We start from the raw sequence: 24,774 nt of genomic DNA, 5'->3' as shown, positions 1-24,774 counted from the left end.
CAAATGTTATCTTTTCCATAGAGTACACTTTAGACACTATGTCTAACCAATCACTTATTGCTGGGGATTCTCGCTTTCTCCAAAATTTAGTTATTACTTTAAAAGCTGTGATTCTCAATATTCTAAATAGATATAACTCATCTTTACTAAATGACATAGGTTCTATACCTAAAACTAAATTTTGTATTTCTTCTATTGCCCGAGTTACTTCTATCCAATATTTTTTTATTATTTTACAAGTATAGAATATATGCAGATAGTGAGCTTTAGATTCACCACAGCTTCTCCAGCATCCTGAAGATAAATGATTATATTTAGAAGATATTTCTGGTGTTATAAAATATCGTATACTAATTTTCCAAGCATATTCTTGCCAATATGGTGATTGCGTGGTCCTTAAATTTTCTTTTAAAGTTTGTTTCCAATCTTCTTCTGTTATTTTATAACCCAATTCAGTTTTCCATTTTACCTTAATACTACATAAACCCGCATCCTTAATTTCTTGAAAAATTTTATTTATTTGTCCTATTATGTTATCTAATTTATTAATTTTACTAACTTTAATCATAAAACGCATCAGAGGGTGAATATCGTCTAAGGTTTTTATTTTAAGCTCATCTTTTAAATCAGTGGTTCTCAAAGTGGGGTCCGCGGACCCCTAGGGGTCCGTGGCGCACTTCCTGGGGGTCCGTGGAAAGTTTGCTACAAAATATAATCAAACCCGGAGAAAGTGCAGGGACCGTCGTCATTACTCCTGCGTGTGAAACGTAACGCCGGTTTCACACTGCACGCGTAAGCAGGGCGTGCGCAGCACGTAAGCAGAGCAGAAGCGGCGCGCATCCATTTTCCTTTCACACTGGAAGCGTTTGTCGCGCGTAGCAGAACCGCAGCTTGTGTACTTCCAATATAGGCTAGACAAGTATTGTTCATTCAGTCAAGCATTTCAGGTGTTCTCCAAGAACTGTCTGTCATGTGCTTTGATTTGTGATATGTTGTATGTTCTAGATTTAAGTAGCCAATTAGAAACGCTAAAATATTGAATATATTTTTAGACAAAGATCGTCTTAATGATTACCAGTTAGGTTTATGATAATTATAGCAACAGTTTTTCAATAACGAAAAGAATATGTAAAATTATGGTATTTTGGTATTTGTTTTACATTTGTTGCCATGACATGGTTAGATTCATATGATATTTTCAAATATTTTTATGGTGGTTGTCCAACTTTGGGTAATCATCACGTTTATAATGAAACCATTATATTTAAAAACATGTTAAAACATATCATATAAAAATATAATTTGTTGGTACTACTGTAAATCTATATTAAATAATTATAGGATCTCCTTCAGTACTTTCAGAATCCTCTCTTTTAAAAATTATTTTATTTCTGTATTTTAAAATGTTTTATAATAACATTTTAATAGCAGTAGTATGTTTATTTATTCTTGTATATATCAAAACAAGCAGAAAATAGTACAAACTTTGCTTTACGTGATTGTTTTGAACAAGTAGGCTAATTTATAGACATTATCTACAAACAAATGCATTATTTTTGCTGGTGAGCCTTTTAAACCGTGATTGTGATACATGTGATACATGATTTTATGGATAACTTGTTATTTTTCATGTGAATCAGGTCAGATTTGATCAAGAACGATGCACTGTGCTTTAATCCAGCGTAAGCGGCGCAGCAAAAAAAGACTCGGCGCCAAAACGATCGCAGCACTGACGCTTCTGCTCTGCTCCTGCTACGCTTTGCAGCGCAGTCCCTGCGTGCGGTGCTCTAATCTGTTAACTGAAAAAATACGCGCTGCTTACGCCCTGCTTACGCGTGCAGAAACCGTTTGTCCGTGCTGCCTTCGCCACAGTCCTGACCTAAAGGAGGATGCACGCTGCTGGAGTTATATAGAAATACACTGTTTTAATAATTTTAATGTAATCATTTCAATTGTAGCGGCTTGTTTCTTAGGATTAATCTCCATACTAATCTGCCCTCAGACCCAGAGGATTTAAGATGATCAGATCAAAACTGTTATTTTTGACTCTGAGCTTGGAATATTATTTGGATTGAAAGTTTGATTTTACAGAAAATGTAGGCCTAAATAGTATCAGAAATAAATAAGAAAAATTACACACGTTTGATCGTGTTATGATGATGATGATGATTTCGTTCTGTTTAAAAAATGAAAAATAAATGCAAGTGCAAATTAGTCACAATAACGTTTCTTTGCCTCGTATATGAATCGCAACACTGCACTTCTCGGGTCCGCGGCACCAGCGCGATCCCTTACATTGTGATTACAGAGGAAAGAAATATAAAAGTCTGCTTTATTTTATGTACTTTCACAATAACAACAAAACGTTACAAATTGCCTTTGTAAAAATACAGGGTGCGCTCTGGCAATGTATGTCTCTATGCAGCTTGAAAGGTCTACTTCAATAAAAGAATCGAAAAAAAAATTGTGTTTATTTAATTCGTATAACTCCAACAAGAGGTAGTGTACAGTCTTAAGTAAAAATTTCGAGGCTTGATTCTGCTAAAGATAAAATTTAATAATGTGTAATAAATTATTTATCATTTGTATATAATCATACTAATTATCAAGGCCGCCCAGGCATGTTAAATTAATATTCAAGCAATAAGCTCAAGTCTTTTACCCACGAACAAAAATACGAAAAATCGAGCTTTTTGCTTTTCTGTTTCTCAAACAAAATAAAATAATAATAATAGGCCACTCAAATTTTTATTATGCTTATTATTATTATTAGGTGTATTATTATTTTATTATAAAATCTTATTTAAGATAATTATTAAATCTGAATAATCGACTTTTTGATTGATTTAACAGCAAATCGAAATGCAAGCAGAAATAAATAGAATTCATAATAAAAAATATAATAATAGGCCTAATAATAATAATAATAATAATAGCTTTATTATTATTATTATTATTATTATTTTGTTTTGTTTGATAAAAGGAAAAACAAAATTAAGCTAGATTTTTTTTTTTTTTTTTTTGTATTTGTATTTATTCTGGATGATGCGATAGACAGTAAAGACAGGTTGAGTTGAAAAGTGGCTTTTCATTGCCGCCCACATAATTATTAAAGCTCTCTTTTTACCCACGGACAAAAATACTAAAACTGATTTTTTTTTTTTCATTAATTTTGTTCATTTTTGAAACAGAACGAAATTATTATTATCATAATACAATCAAACCGTTTGTCATTTCTCTTTTATTTCTTTATGATCGTATTTCAATTTTCTGTAAAATCGAACTTTCATCCAAAAAATATTCCAAGCTCAGAGTCAATTATTCAGAAATAACAGTTTTGATCTGATCATCTTAAATCCTCTGGGTCTGAGGGCAGATTGGAGATTAATCCTAATAAACATGCCGCTACAATTGAAACAATTACATTAAAATTATTAAAACAGTGTATTTCTATATAACTCCAGAAACGTGCATCCTCCTTTATGTCCTGTTATATTCCCTATAACAGGAATATCAGATCGTTTTTATGACAAATGTCCTTATTACAAGAAGAAGATGTAGTTTTTACGAGAAAAGATGTCGTTTTTACGAGAAAAGATGTCGTTATAATCACATAGCTGAGTGTGGAAAAAAACTATGTGTGTGGCAGCAATGCGTCACCGTATCAATCTGCCAAAACATTTACCTCAGACTTTAACTTCACGTCTCGAGCTAATGAATGAAAGTTAATTAAACCGGCGCATTATTTTCAGCACTCCCCCCGCTTTATTTGGGAGCCAATAGAAACGTTGTTGTTACATTACGTCAATCCGTCAAAGCACTATAAAAACGCTAACCTAACGTTACTAGGCTAGAATCCACAATGGATAAATATTTAAAAAGGTCAAGTATTGATAATCCCAAATTGGTGCATTGTCATTGTATTTTATATCTGAGCATTATACTTATCCTTAGCAAACATCTTTTGCACTATTTTCATTGTGTTCCAATGTTTCTGCAGTGTTAATTGTTAAACGTGGTAAACATACTCTCTTTTTTTATTGCCTGTTACTGCATTGGTGCATTGTCATTGTATTTTATATTTTAGCACTATATTATCCTTATTATCCTTATCAAAAATCCTTTTGAAATTCACTGTGTTCCACTGTGTGGCTGCAGGGTTAATTTTTAATTGTCCCCCACCCCACCTCAAACACACACCAGTTAAACATATATTTTCATAACACATGAAGTCATTCCAAAAAAGTTTGATTCTCTCTGTTTATTGCCTGTTATTGCATCAGTGCATTTTCATTGCATTTTAGGACTATACCTATAAAAGCCTTTTGCACTATTTACATTGTGTTCCACCTTCTTGCAGTTCATTTTTACTTGCTCAACCCTTTCCCATCGTTCTCTCTCTCTCTCACACGTGATTTAGCTATTACATTTGTGTTGCGGTTATGAGGGGGTCCTTGGAATTTTTTCTGCCCTATGAGGGGTCCCTATCTCCAGATAGTTTGAGAACCCCTGTTTTAAATAACTTCTTATTTGCAGATATTTATAAAATAATTTCTCTGATAATACATATTTTTCCTCTATGTTCTCAAAAGTCTCAATCTCATTATCTCCGTACATTTGATAAAATCTTTTAAGTCCTTTGCTAGCCCATAATTTAAATACATCATCAAATTTATTTGGTTTAAAATCTGGATCTCTTGCTATTTCTCTTAAACAAACCATGTCTCCATCAATAATATTCGTCACTTTACAAATTCTTCTCCAACATTTAAAAGTTTCACCTACACAATAACAAATATTGTTTATCTTTTCCTTTCTCCCACAAAATATCAATGTACTGATTGTGTCAAGTGACCCGATTTCCATACTTTTCCACTTTGATATATTTTCGTCTTGCATCCAACTCAAAATCGACTTAATCTGGGCTGCATAGTAGTAATACTCCAAATTTGGCAATGATAAACCCCCCATTTCCTTACTATTTTGTAAAACCTTAAGTTTTACTCTTGGTTTTCTCTCATCCCAAATAAATCTTCTAAAAATATTATGCCACTTAGTTACTAGGGTGTATACAAGCAGGAAGATTCTGAAACAGAAATAAAAATCTCGGAAGTATACTCATTTTAATAGTGCTTATTTTTTCACTCAAGGATAATGATATTATTTTCCACCTTTTAAAATCATGTTTTATAATAGTTTCTAGATAATCATAGTTACACTTATATAGATTCTCTACTTTGTTTGGAACTTTCACACCCAAATACATTATCTCTGTTTGATTCCATTTAAAATCATATTTCTCCTTAAAACTTTCTTGTAATTTACCCCCAATTTCCATAACTTCTGTCTTATTAAAATTTAATTTATATCCTGACATAGCTCCATATAACTCTATCTCCTTTAACACTGAGGGTAGCGATGTTTCTACATCTGTTAAAAACAAAATCACATCATCCGCATATAATGCAAGTTTATGGTCTTCATCTTTAATTCTCAGGCCTTTTATTGAAGATTTTCTTCTTATACTCTGTGCTAAAGGCTCTATACATAAAGCAAATATCTGAGGTGATAAAGGATCCCCTTGTCTCGTCCCCCTCATTAATGCAAATTTCTCTGAAAGAACTCCATTGGCTCTAACTCTTGCATTTGGTTGATTATATATTTGTTTAACTAGTTTAATAAACTTTGAGTTAAAACCATATTTCACAAGTTTCAAAAATGAATTGCCACAAAACCCTATCGAAGGCTTTTTCAGCGTCTAATGTCATCACTAACATTTGCTTCTCTGTTTTAGTTGCAAAATCAATAAGATTAAGTGTTCTTCGTACGTTATCCATTAATGTCCGATTTTTCACAAATCCTGTTTGATCCAAGTTTATTATTGTTGGTATTATCTCAGCAAGTCTTGTAGCAATTATTGATGTAAAAAGTTTCTGATCTACATTTAACAAAGATATAGGTCTATAAGATGAGCACTGTGTAGGGTCTTTCCCTTCCTTTAGAATTACCGTTATGATAGATGAATTCCATGTCTGTGGCCATTCTTCCTGTTCAAAAATCTAGTTAAAAACCTCACACAATATTGGGGACAACAATATATTAAATTCTTTATAAAATTCATTTGTAAATCCATCACTACCTGGACATTTTTCTGTTTTAGTTTTCATAATGGCTCTTAAAATCTCTTCTTCAGTTATTGGAGAGGATAACATTTTATTTTGTTGACTTGTTAAAGTAGGAAGATTTAAAGAATTCAAATAGTTTTTAACTTCACTTGTTTCCAAGTATTCAAATTCTGGTTTATAGAGAGACTGATAATAATCTCTAAAACACGAAACTATTTCCAACTTTTCCTTTCTTTCGATTAACCCTTCATCCCGTATACACATTATTGTAGATTTTTCTTTTTGTTTTTTTACTTTAAATGCTAACATTCTTAAAGATTTTGCACTATTATCATGATATTTCTGTCTAATATACATTAAATTCTTCTCAATTTCCTCAAATGCTATTTTATCTAATTCCTTCTTAACTTTCTTTAACTCTTCATAAACGTCCTTATTTGTATTTTTTGATGCTTTTCTTGCAAACTCTTTAATTTATTTTCTAAGTAAATCTTCTCTTTCTGACTTTTTCTTTTTCCATGATGAATATGCTATTATTTCCCCTCTCATTGTGGCTTTAGCAGCTTCCCATAATATGACTGGTGTCACTTCTCCGTTATAGTTACTCTGTATATAATTTCTAAAACAGTTTATTATTTTATCCTTAAAAGTTGTATCCCTAAGAAGAGAATTATTAAACCTCCATATTGAAGTTCCTTGTACATTCCCCAGATCTATTTCCATTATCACGGCTGCATGATCTACTACAGTTATTGGTAAAATGTTACATCTCTTTATCCTCAACACATCATTTTTAAACATGAATATATAATCTAATCTTGAATAGATATGATGAACCTCTGAATAATAAGTGAACTCTTTACTCTGTGGATGCATAAAGCGCCACACATCTATCAGTCCCAACTCCACCCCTGCTTGATTCAAGAGTGTGGCCCCTTTTACTGATTTATGCTTTCTTGTACTCTGAGTATCTAATTGTTCATCTATAACTAAATTAAAATCTCCTGCCATAATCATTATTCCTTTAACTTCCATGATTAATAACATTAACATATTTTTTAGAAAATTTACATGTTCACCTGGAGGATTGTATACATTAATTAAAGTTATTTTTTGTCCTTCTAATTCTCCTCTCACTAATACATATCTCCCCTCCTTATCTATTTTAATAAAATCACTTTTAAAATTCAAGTATTCCTTAATCAATATTGCTACTCCTCTTTTTGCTGATGTAAATGATGATGCAAATACTTGAGCTCCAACCAACTTTTCTAATTTTTTATGTTCTTCTTTATTTAAGTGTGTTTCTTGCAAGAAAATGATTTCCCCCTTATCTCTCTTAAGTTTCTGGAGTACCTTCTTTCTTTTTATTGGATTGTTTAAACCATTTATATAACAAACCTTTTTATGTTACAAATTTTTTTATAGTATTAGGGTTGTTGTTAGTGGTCCTGTGCTGTCTATTAATTCAGTTGATTTTAATATGTCTATATTGGATAATGTTGATTAAGTGAATGTTTAAATGTATAATGATCTTTTGGAAGGCAAGCACATTACATGTGTATGACATTACATGTGTAGATTGCTTATACCAGGGGTCGGCAACCTTTTGGGCATAAAGTGCCATTTTTAATTTTTTTTTGGTTAACCACTGTGCCATGCAGTGGAATATGCACTAGGGCTGCACGATATTGGGAAAATATGCGATATGCGATATTGGTGTTCAATATTGCGATAAAGATATTTCTTGCGATATTACATTTCCCTAGAGAAATGCTTTAATAATTGTTATTGTTATTATTATTATTATTATTATCTTTTTTTTATAATTTATATATGTAATGATCATGCTAAAATAAACAGGTAATAGATATTCTTCTGTCATCTGAATTAAATCTAATTCAGGCTAAAAAAAAAACTATATCAAGGAAGTTGCAAAAATTTTGACTTTAAATCACTATGAATTACTTAAAATCTTGGCAGATATTCTGATTTCTGGTTTGCTGTTACCATAGACCTGCAAACACAAAATGAATTGCTTTCAAACATTGTAACCATACACTCAAGGGCATCTTTTAAACTAAATATTTCCTTGCCTTGCCTGTTTTTTTTTTTTGTTTGTTTTTTTATAAAACAAATATTATTAAACAAAAAGTTTACTATTAAACTTCAAAAAGTTAGGAGCATCAAAAAAAATTAGCAGCACCCAATTTCTTTTCAGTAATGCACCGATCTTGATTCTTCATGGCCGATTCCAATTGCCAGGCAAATCAAATGGGCTGTTTCTGAAAGCCTCAGAATCAATTAAAAAAAAATACAGTACAAATAACAAAAATAGACAATAAATGCAGCCATATTCAAAGTAGACTACTCTTTCAATATTCAAAGTGGAAATAGAGACCGAATTTTTTCAAGTATGATACAGAGTTATAGACAACTACACAACTTATTAGGCAGCCCACATTCTAATAACAACCTAGATATTTTATCTAGCCTAATTTGCGTGCATTGGGGAGTCGCTCTCTAAACGTGGGGTATTAAAATTTCTTTTGAATGTGCGGCGCGTTTTACTTTTGGCTTCGTTTTAAGGATCGCGCGAAACTCTCGGCGGTGCAGAGCATGCATTCTGCAATACAAGAGATTACTTTAACAAACCATTTGAAAGTCGGAGGACACCAACATGATTTTGAAAAGCGTGTCCTCAGTGGAAAATACTCCCCTTCATGAGTGGAACTCGGTCGCTGAGTTATCATCTGATGTGAATGTATGCCGCGTTGTACAGAACATTTTTACTGTCCACAATCAAAAATCGTCAAACCACACACCCCTAATTGCAATGCAGTTTGTGCAAATCCGGAACAGAGGTTTCAGAAAAAAAAATGGCCGGTTCCTAGTTCAGCGGTGAGCATTGTCAGTGACAGGAAGACGGCTAATATCTCAAATCTTCATTAAAGGTAACAATAAAGATTAAGTTTAAATGGTTATGTAATGTTGGAGAGAACGGCGAACGCATCAGCTCATAGCAGTCTGTGCAGTGGTTAGGTTAACAAAAGTTTTGTAAAGAAATGAAACTAGGTCGCACCACAACAATTTCTCGCAGTCGCACAAATGCTCCCAAATATAATTTGAGGTTGCGCAGATTAAATTTTGGGAGCATAAACGGTCGCAATTTTGATCCCTGTATATTTCAGACGTACAGTTCTTTTTAGGCACAAGTTCAGCGCTGCTGTCATTTTCTCCCTTCATACTCCTGCCGTATTTATTTTTCATTCTCTGCTCTGAGCCACCAGGTTCCTTTTGGCCCAGTCTAGCCAATAGCATTATAGAACCTACTTGGGAGGCGGGTATAAAGAGAGTAAGCCCCCATCTGTTTGGTTAAATGAGGACAACCTATGCATGCAACGCACAAATGTTTGGCACTTAAATTAAATGTCAATTATCGCAACTCTCTGCGATATTGATATCGCGTATACTAATATCGCGATAACGATAATTCTTCGATATATCGTGCAGCCCTAATATGCACCTCTAATTTTAGTGAAATTGGTTGTCATGCATATTCCTATTGTAAACATGCAGTTGCAAAGCCCAAACTAATCGAATTGTACCCAACTAAACTAAGAAAAACTTGTACAGATTCTATATTTTAATTTGGATGACAAGTCTCTCTACTTTCACAGCAACAACGGCGGGAGCGTGAGATGAGACGGCAGCAGGAGCGGGAGCAGAGACGCAGGGAGCAAGAGGACAAGAGACACAAGGAGGAAATGGAACTTAGACGTAAAGAGGAAGAAGAGCGCAGAAGAGCCGAGGAGGAAAGGAGAAGGATTGATCTTGAACAGGTGACTTTATAGGTATCTCACTTTAATAATATCATGAAACTTAAGCTAAACAGTTGTTTGACCCTCTTTGTTCGACAGGAGTTTATCCACCGGCAGCTTGAGGAGGAGCAAAGGCATCTTGAAATCCTTCAGCAACAGCTGCTGCAGGAACAGGCCAAACTACTAGTATGAAATTCATCTGTTTCAGTTGTTTCATTGTTTTAAATTATATTTTTCAAATTATAGTGATTGTTGGTTTGTGTAATATGAGACTGTTGTGATTTGTATAGATTTAGCTGTGCATTAAGGTGTCATACACTGGATGTGACAAGTGTTAAGACCACTTACCTCGTACAGTGATCGTAACATAAAAGGGAGACCACACCTATCGCTACATTTAACAAAGAATGTTTATTAACTAAATAAAAAAAGTATCAGTAAATGTAGTCGTTAACCAAAAGTGTAGTGTTCATCAGTAAAATGAGTCGTGTGGTGAGCGGAGGTAAGAGCGAGGAGCGAGGGAGCTGCAGCCTGCAGCACAAGCAGCCGGCCCGAACAGGAGAAAGAAGGGCCGAGCCAACAGGAAGGCCTCTTTTTAACAGGTCCTCAATTAACCCGCCCAGCAAGGTTATAGCTCCACCTGTAGGTCTAAGACAGACAGAAACCGTGAGGCACAGACAAAATGACAAGCTACCCAGCAGCAAGGCAAAGCCGATCATGACATCACCCCCCTTTTAAAAACAGAGACCCATTTTAATGGGACTCTGAAAGATCCATCAAACTCCCACAATAACAATAACAACAAATTAGCTGACATTCACACAAAGAAAACTAATTAATTTATACCACCATCCCCCAGTACACCTCATTCATACCCAGGCAACTAGACCAACAGTGACCATTCTCACCCTCCCCATCTTTACCACATTCTGCAACCAGCAAATCCCGGTACCATGGACAGCTATTTAAAGGAGAAGTCCGGTGTGATATTGACCTAAAGTCATATCTCATCTCGGTTTGGGTCCTGCAGTCCGAAATCTGGGGTTAGTTAGCCGATGCTAACAACAGGTTGTCAATGAGGGTAAATAGGGCATCGGAGTAGCCATGAAAATAAATCACTGTTTTACGCCATTTACGAGGCACAAAGTAGCTCCACACTTCATTGGTAGACTTCCAAGGGCCCTGACATTTAAAACGAGACATTGAGAACTATGAAAAAGCACCGGTAGTTTATTTACAAGAAGATTTATACAGACATTTTCCACCAGAAATAGACCGGTTGCCGCCATCTTGAATCTAGTCACGATAAGTCGAGTGTCGAGCACGAAGGAAACTACAACCTGATAAGCTGATAACCTGATAAGTTCCTTGGTGCTCGACACTCGACTTATCGTGACTAGATTCAAGATGGCGGCAACCGGTCTATTTCTGGTGGAAAATGTCTGTATAAATCTTCTTGTAAATAAACTACCGGTGCTTTTTCTGTGTTCTCAATGTCTCGTTTTAAATGTCAGGGCCCTTGGAAGTCTACCAATGAAGTGTGGAGCTACTTTGTGCCTTTTAAATGGCGTAAAACAGTGATTTATTTACATGGCTACTCCGATGCCCTATTTACCCTCATTGACAACCTGTTGTTAGCATCGGCTAACTGACCCCAGATTTCGGACTGCAGTGGACAAACCGAGATGAGATATGCAAGGTACGTTCACACTCGGTATCATGATTCAATACACTTTAGGTCAATATCACACCGGACTTCTCCTTTAAGGCGAGCAGAACAGACACCGATTGAGTGGGGAAGACAGACACCATTAAACTGATTCATAACGAATAACTAAACGAAAAGGTTGTAAAAATAGTGCCCAACGTACGAGGCGTTGGTTGGTGGAATTCTTTACTGACTGGAGGAAAGTAAGGGGATTATGGTCCGAATAAACCACGATTGAATGTAAACCCCCACCCACATAAACCTCGAAGTGTTGAAGTGCCCATATTAGCGCCAACACCTCCTTCTCGATAACGGAGTAATTAAACTGATGTTTGTTTTTTCAACACCATTTTCATCGCTCTGTAAAAGAACGGCACCCGTCCCAACCTGACTCGCGTCAACCTGTAGCTGGAATGGCTGATCCAATTTGGGTGCAGCCAAGACCGGCGCCGAACTCAATAACAACTTGGCGTTTTGGAATGCCTGATGACACTCAGCCGACCAAACAAACTTAGCTGTGCTCTTCAATAAATTGGTCAGTGGGGAGACGACCGTGGAAAAATTACAACAAAAGTTACGGTAATAACCGATAATACCCAGAAAGCGCATCAATTCTTTCTTTGTGGATGGCGTGGGAAAGTTCTCTATAGCCACAACCTTCACATTTATTGGCCGCACCCTACCTTGGCCAACCACTCTACCTAAATATACGACAGTAGCCTGGGCAAACTCACATTTAGCCAGGTTCACAGTAAGAGTTGCTGCCACCAACCTCTGGAACAGTGCACGAATGCGTGCCAGATGGTCACCCCAAGTATCGGCGTAACAGACCACGTCGTCTAAATACACGGCACACCCCTCCAACCCCGCAACAACCCTGTTCATGAGGCGCTGAAAGGTTGAGGGGGCGTTCCGAAGGCCAAAGCTCATCCGGGTATAAGAGTACAAACCAGAAGATGTAACAAATGCAGACACCTCCTGCACTCTCGATGTTAGTGGTACCTGGTAATACCCCTTTAACAAATCAAATTTACTAACGTACCGCGCACTACCGACCTGGTCCACACAATCCTCAATACGAGGCAATGGAAAGGAATTGGGCTTTGTCAATGCATTAACCTTCCTATAATCTGTACAAAACCTATATGTTTGATCCGATTTTTTAACCAACAAACACGGTGATGCCCAGCTAGAATAGGACGGTTTGGCTAAGCCATTATCGAGAAGATATTGAACACTGGCCTCCATACTTTTACGCTTCTCTAGAGGCAATCGATAAAACCTCTGCTTAACCGGACGGGCACCCTGTACGTCAATATCATCCTCGATTAGACTTGTGCAGGTCGGAGTGTCGGAGAATAAAGACGAAAATTCAGAAATTAAAGACTTTAACTCATCACGCTGTTCTCCACTTAAATGTCCCAACATACTATCTAGTTCAGCCAGGTTCTGTGTGTTATTTAAGCACCCATGTAAAACTGCATCATCTGGAAACTGCACTCCATCCTCAGCTGCCACCTGAGCGATGTTCGGCAGCCGGAGTAGTGATGCGGAGTAGTATGGTTTCAGCAAATTAATATGGCAAAGCTGTGTTGATCTCCTGCGTTCAGGAGTAGACAACAAATAGTTTGTCCCAGAGACTTTACGTATGATCGTAAAAGGGCCTGAATACTTCGCTGTTAAGGGCGAACATGGGATGGGCAGCAACCGAGTGTGCTGTAGGTGTCCTGAAAAGTGAAGCCAAAAGTTTTCGGTGGCTGGCTGCAGTATAGGTCATAAACCCCGCCCTCTCCATGTAATCTAATGGGATGTGAGCCAAACTAAATAATCGAATTACACTTCAAATAATTTTTTTCGAAAGATGATTTCCATCGTGTGAGGTAGTTCTTATACAGCTTATTCATGTTCAGGTGTTCGTTTTTATAAGTTTGCCTTTAAGTAGTTATTTGATGCTATAAAAACGGGGTGTGGTGTCATGATTGTGATCGTGCGATTGGATCTGCGGGAGTTTGGGCGGGACTTTGACACCGCGGCTCCGCCTCACGACACTACTGCGCAGACTCTGGCTCCAAACGAATCTCTACTGCGCATGCTCTGGCTCCAAATGACGTAATTTCCCCCAAGATGGCAGCGGCCATATTAAGATGAATTGGCTTCACTTTTCTATACGGAATGAAGCGGAGATGCGTCGTCCATCTTTTTTTACAGTCTATGGCAGCAACGCTATCACCTGGTCACCAGGATTGAACACCCTGGCCTCTGCCTTGCGATCATACCGCTGTTTCATTATATCCTGGGCCGCACTTAGATGTTCGCTGGCCAATTTCCAAGATAAAAATAATTTACGGCGGAAACCATTAACATAATCCACCAAACTGGCAGGGGTTTTTGACTGGTCTAATTCAGTGTTCAAGACAGACAAAGATATTCGTACTTTGTGACCAAAAACTAAGTCATTGGGACAAAACCCTGTGCTTTCTTGAACAACCCCACGGGCAGCCAACAAAAGCCATGGTAAAGCCTCTTCCCAATTCCTCTTCATTTCAACGCAATATGCACGTAACAGAGATTTCAAAGTTGCATGAAAGCATTCCAGCGCCCCCTGGCTTTGAGAATGGTAGGCACTGCTCAAATGATGTTTCACCCGTAACAGTCTCAGAGCAGCTGCAAACGTCTTGGAGGTGAAGTTCGAACCTCGGTCGCTTTGAATTATCTTCGGGATACCGAAAACAGAAATAAACCGTGACAAACATTTCATAATAGACTTCGTAGTTATTGCCCTCAAGGCATATGCAGCCGGATACCGTGTTGCCTGGCACATTACTGTAAACAGATATGTGCATCCAGTTTTAGATGGATTTAAAGGACCTACACAATCAATAATGATGTGTTCAAACGGCGTGCCTACAGACTGAATGGGCTGTAAGGGAGCAGGCTTGATTGTAGTATTTGGCTTCCCTGCCACTTGACAAACATGACAAGTTCTTACAAACCTGCTTACATCCCGCTTAATCCGTGGCCAATAAAAATGTTGTAGTATATGATTATAGGTCTTCTTAACACCAAAATGTCCAGACTCTATACCATGTGCTGTTTTTAACACTAAATCGCGATACTTGTCAGGTTCAGTTGCAGCTAGAACAAAAAATCTTTCTAAACTCTGATCTTTTCCTTGAGCTTCAACCAGCTCATCATAAGACAACGGCGCAGGTAATTCTGGAACAAACAAACCAGACACAGACATCTTAGATACATCAGATGGTGACTCTACCTGCGCGCGAGCCGTTGCACGAGTCACAGAGCAGGCAGTAAAAACCTCTGGAAAGTCTTGCAGACACTTATCCGGCTCCTCTAACGGCAAAGGCACGACAGTAACCACAGGCGGTGGAGACACCAAACACCCACCCAAATTATTGCCCAAAATTATATCAATACCATCTACAGGTAGGGAGGGTCTCACGGCCATTGTAACCTCGCCATTTACAAACCCTGAAAATAACTGAACTCTGTGCAAAGGCACTGGGAACGACTGAAGACCTATTCCACGGATTAAAACAAATTTCCCAGTATCCGATACTGGAGAAAATGGCAGAACTGAAGCACAAATAAAGCTCTCTGAGGCTCCTGTATCCCTCAAGACTTTTACTGGGACTCTATGCGCATCCCCTATCAACGAGACAAACCCTTCACTAATAAACGGCGCATAGTCCGACACATCAGACACCCCTGAAGTTTCACGCTCATCCCTAGACACAGCTTCAAGATTTTTCCCCTCATCATCGTCAAGCTGAACGACATTTAAACCCTCCAAACTAGAGAAGTGATCCGTATCAAACACAACAGGCTTATCTGAATACGCAACAGAAGACACGCAACCAACAGCTTTTCCATTTGCAGTTCTAACCTTATTTCGCGCACGCAACACTGGAAGCAGGACATTTGGAAGCGAGAGTGTCCAAACAATAATTGCACCTGTCACTAGCAACCTCAGCCTCCCGTGTTTTATTCTTCATCAAATGATCAAATTTAACAATAGGGCCATCATGAACATGACCTGAACGATATTCTTTATGGTCATACTCATAACGTGAAAAATACTGACGTGCTTTACCTTTGTGCGTCAATACAAAGTCATCGGCGAGGACCGCAGCCTCCGCAACAGTCTTAACATCATGCTCATTCACATAAATGGCAATTCTCTCGGGCAAGATATTTTTAAACTGTTCCAAGATCAGCAAATCTCGCAGCGCGTCAAACATTTCCACACCCTCAGCAGCAAGCCAACGATTTAAAAAACTACTTAAATCTCTTGCTACTTCGGTATGAGTTTGTTTCTCACCTTTTTGCCAGTTTCTGAAACGTTGCCGATAAGCTTCTGGAACGAGTTCATAACATTTTAAGACCGCCTGTTTTACGGTGTCATATTTCTTCCTCTCGGCAGGTGCCAAAGCAACAAAAGCTTCCTGCGCGCGGCCCACTAATACAGTTTGCAAAAGCACGGTTTTGTCATCATCATCCCAATCACGATCAGTAGCTATATTTTCAAATAAAGAGAAAAATATATCCGGTTCCCGTTCGTTAAATTTTGGCAGGAACCTTATCATGGCCGCTAGATCTGATTTACCGGTCGATGTATTTCGATCAATTTTCCCCTCCGAAAGTAGTTTCAGTCTAGTTCTTTCTACATCTCGTTCCCGTTCCTTATCCTTAAGTTTTTCTAATTCTAACAAACGGTCTTTCTCTTTTTCTTGCACTTCCAGTCGTTTTTGCTCATTTTCCTGCTCTAAACGCTTTGCCAGCATCTCTTGTTCCTTCGCCAATTTAAATTGCTCAAATTCCAATTTCTTTTGATTCAACTCTAATTTCTTTTTCTCCAACTCTATATCCATCTCTATTTTCAACAGTTGTTTTTGTTGTTCAAAGGTTAACTCGTCGGACTTAGACTGCATCTTCGACCTAACGCTAGACTCAGGAACATTAGCAGTATCATTAATTTGTGTTTCTGGACTAGGACTGATTGGGGTTATAACAGGCAAAACCTGCTTCTCTTTTAAGAACTCGCGAATAAAACCCACAAATTCTTTCTTCGTAGCAGATTTAAGCACGGAGGGTAACTCGATCGCATAATGCTCGGCCACCTTCAACAATTGTTCCCTGGTTACATTTACATTTACATTTATTCATTTAGCAGACGCTTTTATCCAAAGCGACTTACAATTGGGAATACAACAAGTGATTCATCCTAAGGAGGCAGATCGACATAGGAAGTGCTCAAAAATACCATATGACAGGCGTTGTTAGATGAGTACGGGCTAGAAAGGGAAGATCAGGAAAGAGAGGAGAAGAATTTTTTTTATTTATTTATTTTTTTTTTTTTATTGCGTCAGATAGTGTCGAAAAAGATGGGTTTTCAGCAGTTGCTTGAAGACAGTAATGGAGTCTGCGTTCCGGATGGGGGTGGGAAGATCATTCCACCAGGCAGGGACGTTGAAGGAGAATGTTTTGGAAAGTGATTTCGTGCCTCTCTGTGGTGGTACAATAAGGCGTCTTTCACTAGAGGATCTCAGACTTCTGGAGGGAGTGTAGATGCGTAGTAGTGAATGGAGGTAGGCAGGTGATGAGCCGGTGGCTGTCCTATAGGCCAGCATCAGTGTCTTTTGAATTTGGTTAACTCTACTAACAACCGCTCAGACGGAGCTGCTAAAAACTCCTCCAACACAACCATTGGTACACTTTACAATCTACAACAACAAAATCAACCAATGTACAAATATCAAAACAAAATTAACCAAAACTTACTCTCCTTTCCCAACCCATCCAGCCAAACCGGTTATAAAGCCGATACAGTTCAGGTAACCAGACAGACTAATTCCGGAGCATCCCCCTAACATTTACCCCCCCTACTATTCTAACCTATCTTCACACCAAAGTCCAAGAACAAGTCTCATTTACTCACCCATACCGCTGGAGTCGTACTGCCCCGACAAAGTCAATCCAGCCGGTGCTCCACGGCGGTGCCCTCGTTCAGACTTCAGTGACCGCAACCTAAATCCACAACACCGAAGTGCACTAATTGGGGATAAACAATAGCTCCACAAAATTACCTGTCCAGCCACCAAAACTGCTATCTGACTTTGTTCAACGAATAGCTGAAAAAAAAAACGCTCCTCCTCCGAACTTACACTCCTACACGCACATCAAATCAGTGTGGCTCTCCCAAACAATCCACGAGCTGATAGTAGGCCCCACTTACGTCATTCATTCATAAATCGGCAGGCCTACACCCGTAACCTAGCACTACGCACGCTAGTAGCCTCCTACTAGGAATTAAAGCAGCATAACGTTACCTATCAAACTTAGGAACTAAACAGACGAGCCCCCATATGTTAAGACCACTTAGCTCGTACAGTGATCGTAACATAAAAGGGAGACCACACCGATCGCTACATTTAACAAAGAATGTTTATTAACTAAATAAAAAAGTATCAGTAAATGTAGTCGTTAACCAAAAGTGTAGTGTTCATCAGTAAAATGAGTCGTGTGGTGAGTTGAGGTAAGAGCGAGGAGCGAGGGAGCTGCAGCCTGCAGCACAAGCAGCCGGCCCAAACAGGAGAAAGAAGGGCCGAGCCAACAGGAAGGCCTCTTTTTAACAGGTCCTCAATTAACCCGCCCAGCAAGGTTACAGCTCCACCTGTAGGTCTAAGACAGACAGAAACCGTGAGGCACAGACAATATGACAAGCTGCCCAGCAGCAAGGCAAAGCCGATCATGACACAAGTGGATAAGATCAAAGTGTCAAAGCCATTGTCTGTAGATGTATACACAACACAGCCACACAGTTCAGTTACTGTTCCAAATTGTTAGCTATTGTTATTAAGAGACAATAATGAAGGCTAGCAGATACACTGTGTATAGCCAGTACAGTTAGTTTGTCCTGTTGTGACGACCAAGCCTTGGCAGCGTGGTCTGAATTAAATACTCATTCAAGGGATTTGGGCAATTTACACCAAACTTCAACATAATACTAATACATTAAGGTGCTAAAATCTGGAATGGTCTTTCCATGGTGAGGTGATTAAATCAATGACAAAAAAATTAAACAGGAAGAGGCTTATAAATTTATTGTGTGATTTAGATCGAACTTCAGTCTAAATACATGGGTGATGTATTTGGTCATGGTCATACCAGCTGGCAGCAGGAATGTGTCAGTTACAACAGAAGTTACCCATACATTCACATTAATGAAGTTTGGTAGGCACATGTAACATCACAACATTCTTAGAGCTATACCATAAACCCAACAGGAAGTCAGTCATTTTGATTTTTGTCTGCAAATGTTGTGCTTTTATGGCTATTTTCATAACAGTATTCAGTAACAGTATATTCAGTAATCTAATCCAGCGGTTCTCAATTCCAGTCCTCGTGCCCCACCTCTCTGCATATTTTGCATGTCTCTCTTAGTTAACGCACCTGATTCTTATAACCAGGTCATTAGAATTAAGCTCTATGCATGAACTGTGTTCCAACTGGTCCCAACACAGTATTCATTGTTCCCTACTCCCTGAGCACAGGAAATCCTTGAAGTTTACTTCACTTTGCCACCGACTGCAGCGTCTTCACAAACTGACAAATCTTACTATAGAAATGTGAAGCATGACATAAATGCATCTGTAAATAAATACAATTTAAAATCATGTTTCGCACACTTTAATGATCTTTAAATGGAACATATACGCTCGCTTCGAAATTGAATATCCCGTCTTCTATTCAACAATGATGCTCACATTTCATGCACTTACTTTTCGATGCAATCCTCAATAATTATTTCAAATTAAAGTGGTTCAAATAAGCCAATATTTTCAGCCCATAGATGATTATTTCAAAACAATATTGATCATCAAATGAGTCATATCCTCCGTAATTGAATGTTTATTGAATAGCAATATACTTTATACAAAAACAGGAGGTAAATCTTTATAAATATACTGCAAGAATAAACAAAATTAAAGCTGCAAGCAGCGATGAACGGGCCCTCGCACCAGGGCTCACCGCCGACCGGTGGCTTTAGGAAAACAGCAAACGGTGGGCAGTATGCTTTTAATACAGTAAATGTAGGAAAAATATATCAAAGTCACTTAAATGTGCCAAACCTCCTGCTGCCAGCTGGTGGCGCTATGCCTGTAACTGATTATTGACATGTAGATGTGTTCAGGCCAGCCCTTTCATCAAACATATGAAGTCTGGTGCAGATTGACCTTGGTATGTTTAAGTTAGTGCAAGATATGATATATCCTGCTGTCAATAGGTGGCGCTATGATGATATCTGAATATTGGCCTTAAGATGTCTTCAGGCCAGGACTCTTATCAAACATGTGAAGTTTGAGGCAGATTGGACATTTTATGGCTGAGTTATAACAACTTCTATGTCCATGACCAAACATCAAACTTTGTCAGGCCACCACGGACAAGCCCTTCAACGAAAACTCAAGATCTTCACAATTTAACATCTCTAAAGCCTTTTTATTAGACTGACCGATTTTGGTGTTGATCTGTATAAATCTCTTGGAGGAGTTTGTTGTAGAGTACAGCATGACACTTCCTGTTGCCAGCAGGTGGCGCTATGACTATAACTGAATATGGGAATGTAGATGTCTTCAGGTCAGGAGTGTTATCACACATGTGAAGTTTGGGACAGATCGGACATTGTATCCCTGAGTTATAGAAACTTCCTTTTTCATGGCGAAACATCGAAATTTGCGATACCGATTTGGACACGCCCTCCAATGAAAACTCTAGATCTTTGCAATTTACCGTCACAAAGTGCTTTAGATTACACTCAGCAAGTTTGGCGTTAATCCGGATAAATCTCTAGGAGGAGTTCCTTCAAGTACGAGGCCTGAAAATGGCAAAAATTACAAAATTTGCTGAGAAAATTAAAAATAACCGACTTCCTGTTGGGTGTCAAATTTTGCTCCAAGAGGCTTTTTTGTAGGTATTGGACCCTATTTTAAATAGTTACCATGTTTTATGGTCTACAAGCATTTTTAAATATTATTTTAATAGTCTATAAGCATCTGTGAAATAATTATAAACAAATATATTAAAAATAAATACATATTAATTTTGGCCTTTTTGTATTTGTTTCTCATTCTAATTAAGTGAACTGAGCAGTATAGTGTCATACTTATAAGATACTTTGTTCTATCAGTCAGAGTGTATATATGTATTTAAATCACATAATTTTTCCTTAAAAGATAAAAAAAATTTTTTAATGCTCTTTAAGCACCTATACAAAATAATTATGTAAAATTACACTGACAGTACAGTACATATCAACTGATTCTATGGATTATTGTCATTATTATACACTGACAATGAGCTAAATAGCATTAGAGGTCAAACGATTCCTTATCTTATGAGGACCTCTAGTGTTCATCCCTGGTATTAGAGCTTTAATCAGACAAATTTATTTGACACTTTTAATGTTTTTGGGGCCTCTGAGCATGATAACATTTTGAAACTACACGTATTTCCTAAGAATTTCTTGTTCTTTATATGTAAAAAGTTTTGATGAGTAAGAATAATGCAATTTAAAGATATATGAAAATAACTCTTCATCTTTTTTATTGTTACTTTCATAAATCACCACATCAACACCGTTCAAGATATCCCAAAGCCGTTCACAATATAGGGAACATTTTCCCTATATTCTGATGATGATGATAAGAACATGTAATTCATGATGATAACAAAATGTTATTATTGCTTGTTTTACGTCCACCACTTCTGCTTAAATGTCATTGTTACCTATCTGTTCAATTTGTGTGTGGATATTTCTTTGCAGGTGACTCCTGTTATAAGACATCGCTTTTAAGCGCTACATAACAAAGAATCAATTAGGAAAACGGTGCCCAGTTGGCACATGCATTCACAGTAACCCTCAGCCAGTTTGGAATTAAAGTTTACTGAATTGAAAGGGTTAAACTTTAAAATCAACACACAGACACATGCACACAATATATAAAATTGCCAACCAGTTTCATTTGTTAACATTAACTATATTAGTTAACATGAACAATAATTAAATAGTATTTATTAATTTTAATTTTAAGCCAAAAAAAGTATTCATATATTGTTTAATGGTAAAATAGTATATTTTAACATTAGTTTATGTTCTGTGAATTAACATGAACATGAACACAGTTCATGTGGGTGTACAGCAATACACAAAGTGCTCTATAAACGCTTCTTTCTTTCAAAATATCTTTAAAAATCAAGTTGAGTATTGTAATGGGGTAATGGGTTTCACTCTCTCTCTTCCTTTCACCCCTCCCCCCTTCAGTCTCTCTTACTGTGACTCAACTACGCACACACACAGAGACCCAGAGTGACAGCAGGTTTCTGATTTATTTTTTTAATTTTCTTTAATTCATAGAAGCTTGTAAAAAAATTATATTTACAGCACTTGCTCAGAATGATAAGATTTCTGTGTGAAAAAAGTTGTAAAGAGTTTGGATGCTGCACTTTAAAGATATAAAAAAATTACGGTTATGTTTTTTACTACATCTTTAAAAAATCACCACGTCAACACCGTTCAAGATATCCCAAATCCGCTCGCAATTTAACATCTTCAGAATCTTCTCTTCATGTTAAAAAAGTTTGGTGTGAATACCTTATTTTTCTTAGAAGGAGTGTGAATTTGTTTACAGCCTGATTTTTCCAAAAATCCACATTCAAATCAAAATAGCCGGCTTCCTGTTGGTCTTAGCTAATGAGTTTGATTTAGAAAGTTGTCCAGATTGATGAGAACAATATATGTACAGAGTTTGGTGACTGTAGGAAAAACTAACCCCCCAACTTTTGTCAAAAGATGGCGCTATAGAGTGCCTGCTCCACGCCCATTTATGACCTTTTGCCAGTGTCTATCATTAATATTGACGTGTGTGTTGAGTTTCATGAAATTCTAAGCATGTTATCTGCCTCGAAAAGACAGGAATCAAATTTTAAAGTTTGACACGTTGCCATGGCAACAGTATTTGATTTATCATCAACCCCTTTACATATTCTCATCGGCCGTGTTTTGACATTATTTTGATGAAGTTTGAAGAAAATCAAGTAAAATTAAGAGGCTGATTTCAAAGGATTTTGAAAATGACACGCTTCCTGCTGCCAGTTGGTGGCGCTATAACTTTGACTCATAATAGTCACATTTATGGAATCGGCATCATACAACAAACAAACTGGTGAAGTTTCATAAGAATCAAGCAATGTGTGCAACAGTAATTAGACACTTCCTGTTTCTCATTTCAAGCCATAACTTTGTCGCCTTGCCACGGCCAAACCGTTCGAGATATCAAAAATCCCCTCGCAATTTAGCGTCCCCAATGTCTTGAGATCATGCTGACCGAGTTTGGTGACAATCCTATGGAAACCCTGGGAGGAGTACGTTGAATTCCAGAGCATGCGCTTTTTAAACAGCCCTAAATATCTCACTTCCTGTTGCGTTCAGCCCATGACATAGAGTACAAAAGTTGTTTGGCTCAGTGAGATCTATATGTGTACCGAGTTTCATATCAATACGTGCAAGTATGTGTGCGCAGTACATCAAGTTTTCAAACTGTGTTCCAGGGGGCGCTGTAGAGGCCCTGAACCACGCCCGGGTCCCAGCCTCTGTGGCGTCCTGATGGCCGCAGATTCCGACGTGTGTGCAAATTTTCAAGAGTTTTTGAGTATGTTAAGGCCCCCAAAAGTGCCCAGAAGGTTTAAAAAAAAAAAAAAATTAAAGCTGCAAGCAGCGATGACCGGGCCCTCGCCATATGCGCAGTCACCATCCCGATAGCATCAGGAAAACGGTGCCTAGTTGGCACATGCATTCACAGTAACCCTCTGCCAGTTTGGATTTAAAGTTTACAGAATTGAAAGGGTTAATTAAAATCAACACACAGACACATACACACAATATTTAAAATTTTGCCATCCAGTTTAATTTGTTAACATTAACTATATTAGTTAACATGAACAATAATTAAATAGCATTTATTAATGTTAAATTAATTAAGCTAAAAACAAGTATTCATATATTATTAAAAGGTACATTAGTACATTTATTTATATTTGTTAAAAATATTTGTGGGTTCATGTATTAATAATACATTATAAGGGTATTCTTAAGGCATTATAATGAATGCATAATAAATTATAAAAAACCTTATAATATGTTGTATCATCTCATGAGCATTCATAAGAACAGTTTTAATGTATTAGAATTTTTACTTTTTTTATTATAGCTTTTATGAGTATGATTACCTCCTCATAGTTATAATGTATAAGTCTCATATTTTGCCATCTTACTGATGTCACTTTACTTAAAGCATACAAAGATCACTTATAAGTAATAATAATAATAATTCTCAAATAGCCATAAGATCAGGTATCAGATCAGATGAATGTATAATATGATCAGTTTAATTGTTTTGATGGTACCCGTTAGACAGCTTTTTATAAGTAACTCTGCAACTGCATGTCAGCTAGCAGTAATTATTATTTGTTGTGGTAAATATATGCTAACACTGTATTTAGACAGTTCCCCAAAAGACAAACTGATTATAAGTAACTTTGCAAGAACATGAACCTTCTACTTCTACTTCTACTAGCCTAACATTAAACTAAGTCTACACTGTAAGGAGTGTTAGTTGGTGAGAGTTAGTTGTTAATAGTCAATAGAATAGAATATAATGTAAAAAATAAATCTAATATGATATAGTCCATTACAAATGAAGTAGGTTTAAAATGGTGTCTACTGTGTGTTATAAATAATCATAATCTTAAAAGTTATAACCTCTAATATTTAAGTATTATAATGTATGATAATTGTTGTTATGAATATTCATTGGATGATATAATATATTATACGTTTTTTTATAATGCATTATGCGTTCATTATAATGCCTTAGAAATACCCTTATAATAGGGGCTCCATAGAAAGTGTTACCAAATCAGTGAGAGACAAACAAAACATTTCATAATTTTTCATTAAAAAAATAACTAATTTTTTTATGCTTTTTAGTGTTTATTTTAAAATTATGTAAAAGTATTCTGACAGTACAGTACATAACAACTC

General features: G+C 37.1%; 1 protein-coding gene across 3 annotated transcripts in view; it reads left to right on the top strand.

Annotated features, from left to right (window-relative positions):
- LOC141336439 (mitogen-activated protein kinase kinase kinase kinase 4-like) overlaps positions 1–24,774 on the top strand; it is a 97,829-nt gene that overhangs the window by 33,082 nt on the left and 39,973 nt on the right. For all 3 annotated transcript variants that reach the window (XM_073842079.1, XM_073842078.1, XM_073842080.1), the window contains exons 13-14: positions 9,806–9,967; positions 10,046–10,132. In XM_073842079.1, the coding sequence (XP_073698180.1) occupies positions 9,806–9,967; positions 10,046–10,132 (249 nt within the window). The remainder of the gene's footprint in view (positions 1–9,805; positions 9,968–10,045; positions 10,133–24,774) is intronic.

This window comes from Garra rufa, chromosome 6 (genome assembly GCF_049309525.1).
Source record: "Garra rufa chromosome 6, GarRuf1.0, whole genome shotgun sequence".
NCBI classification, from domain to species: domain Eukaryota; kingdom Metazoa; phylum Chordata; class Actinopteri; order Cypriniformes; family Cyprinidae; genus Garra; species Garra rufa.
The sequence above is the reverse complement of the archived record's forward strand: the minus strand, read 5'-3'. Positions and strand labels throughout refer to the sequence as shown.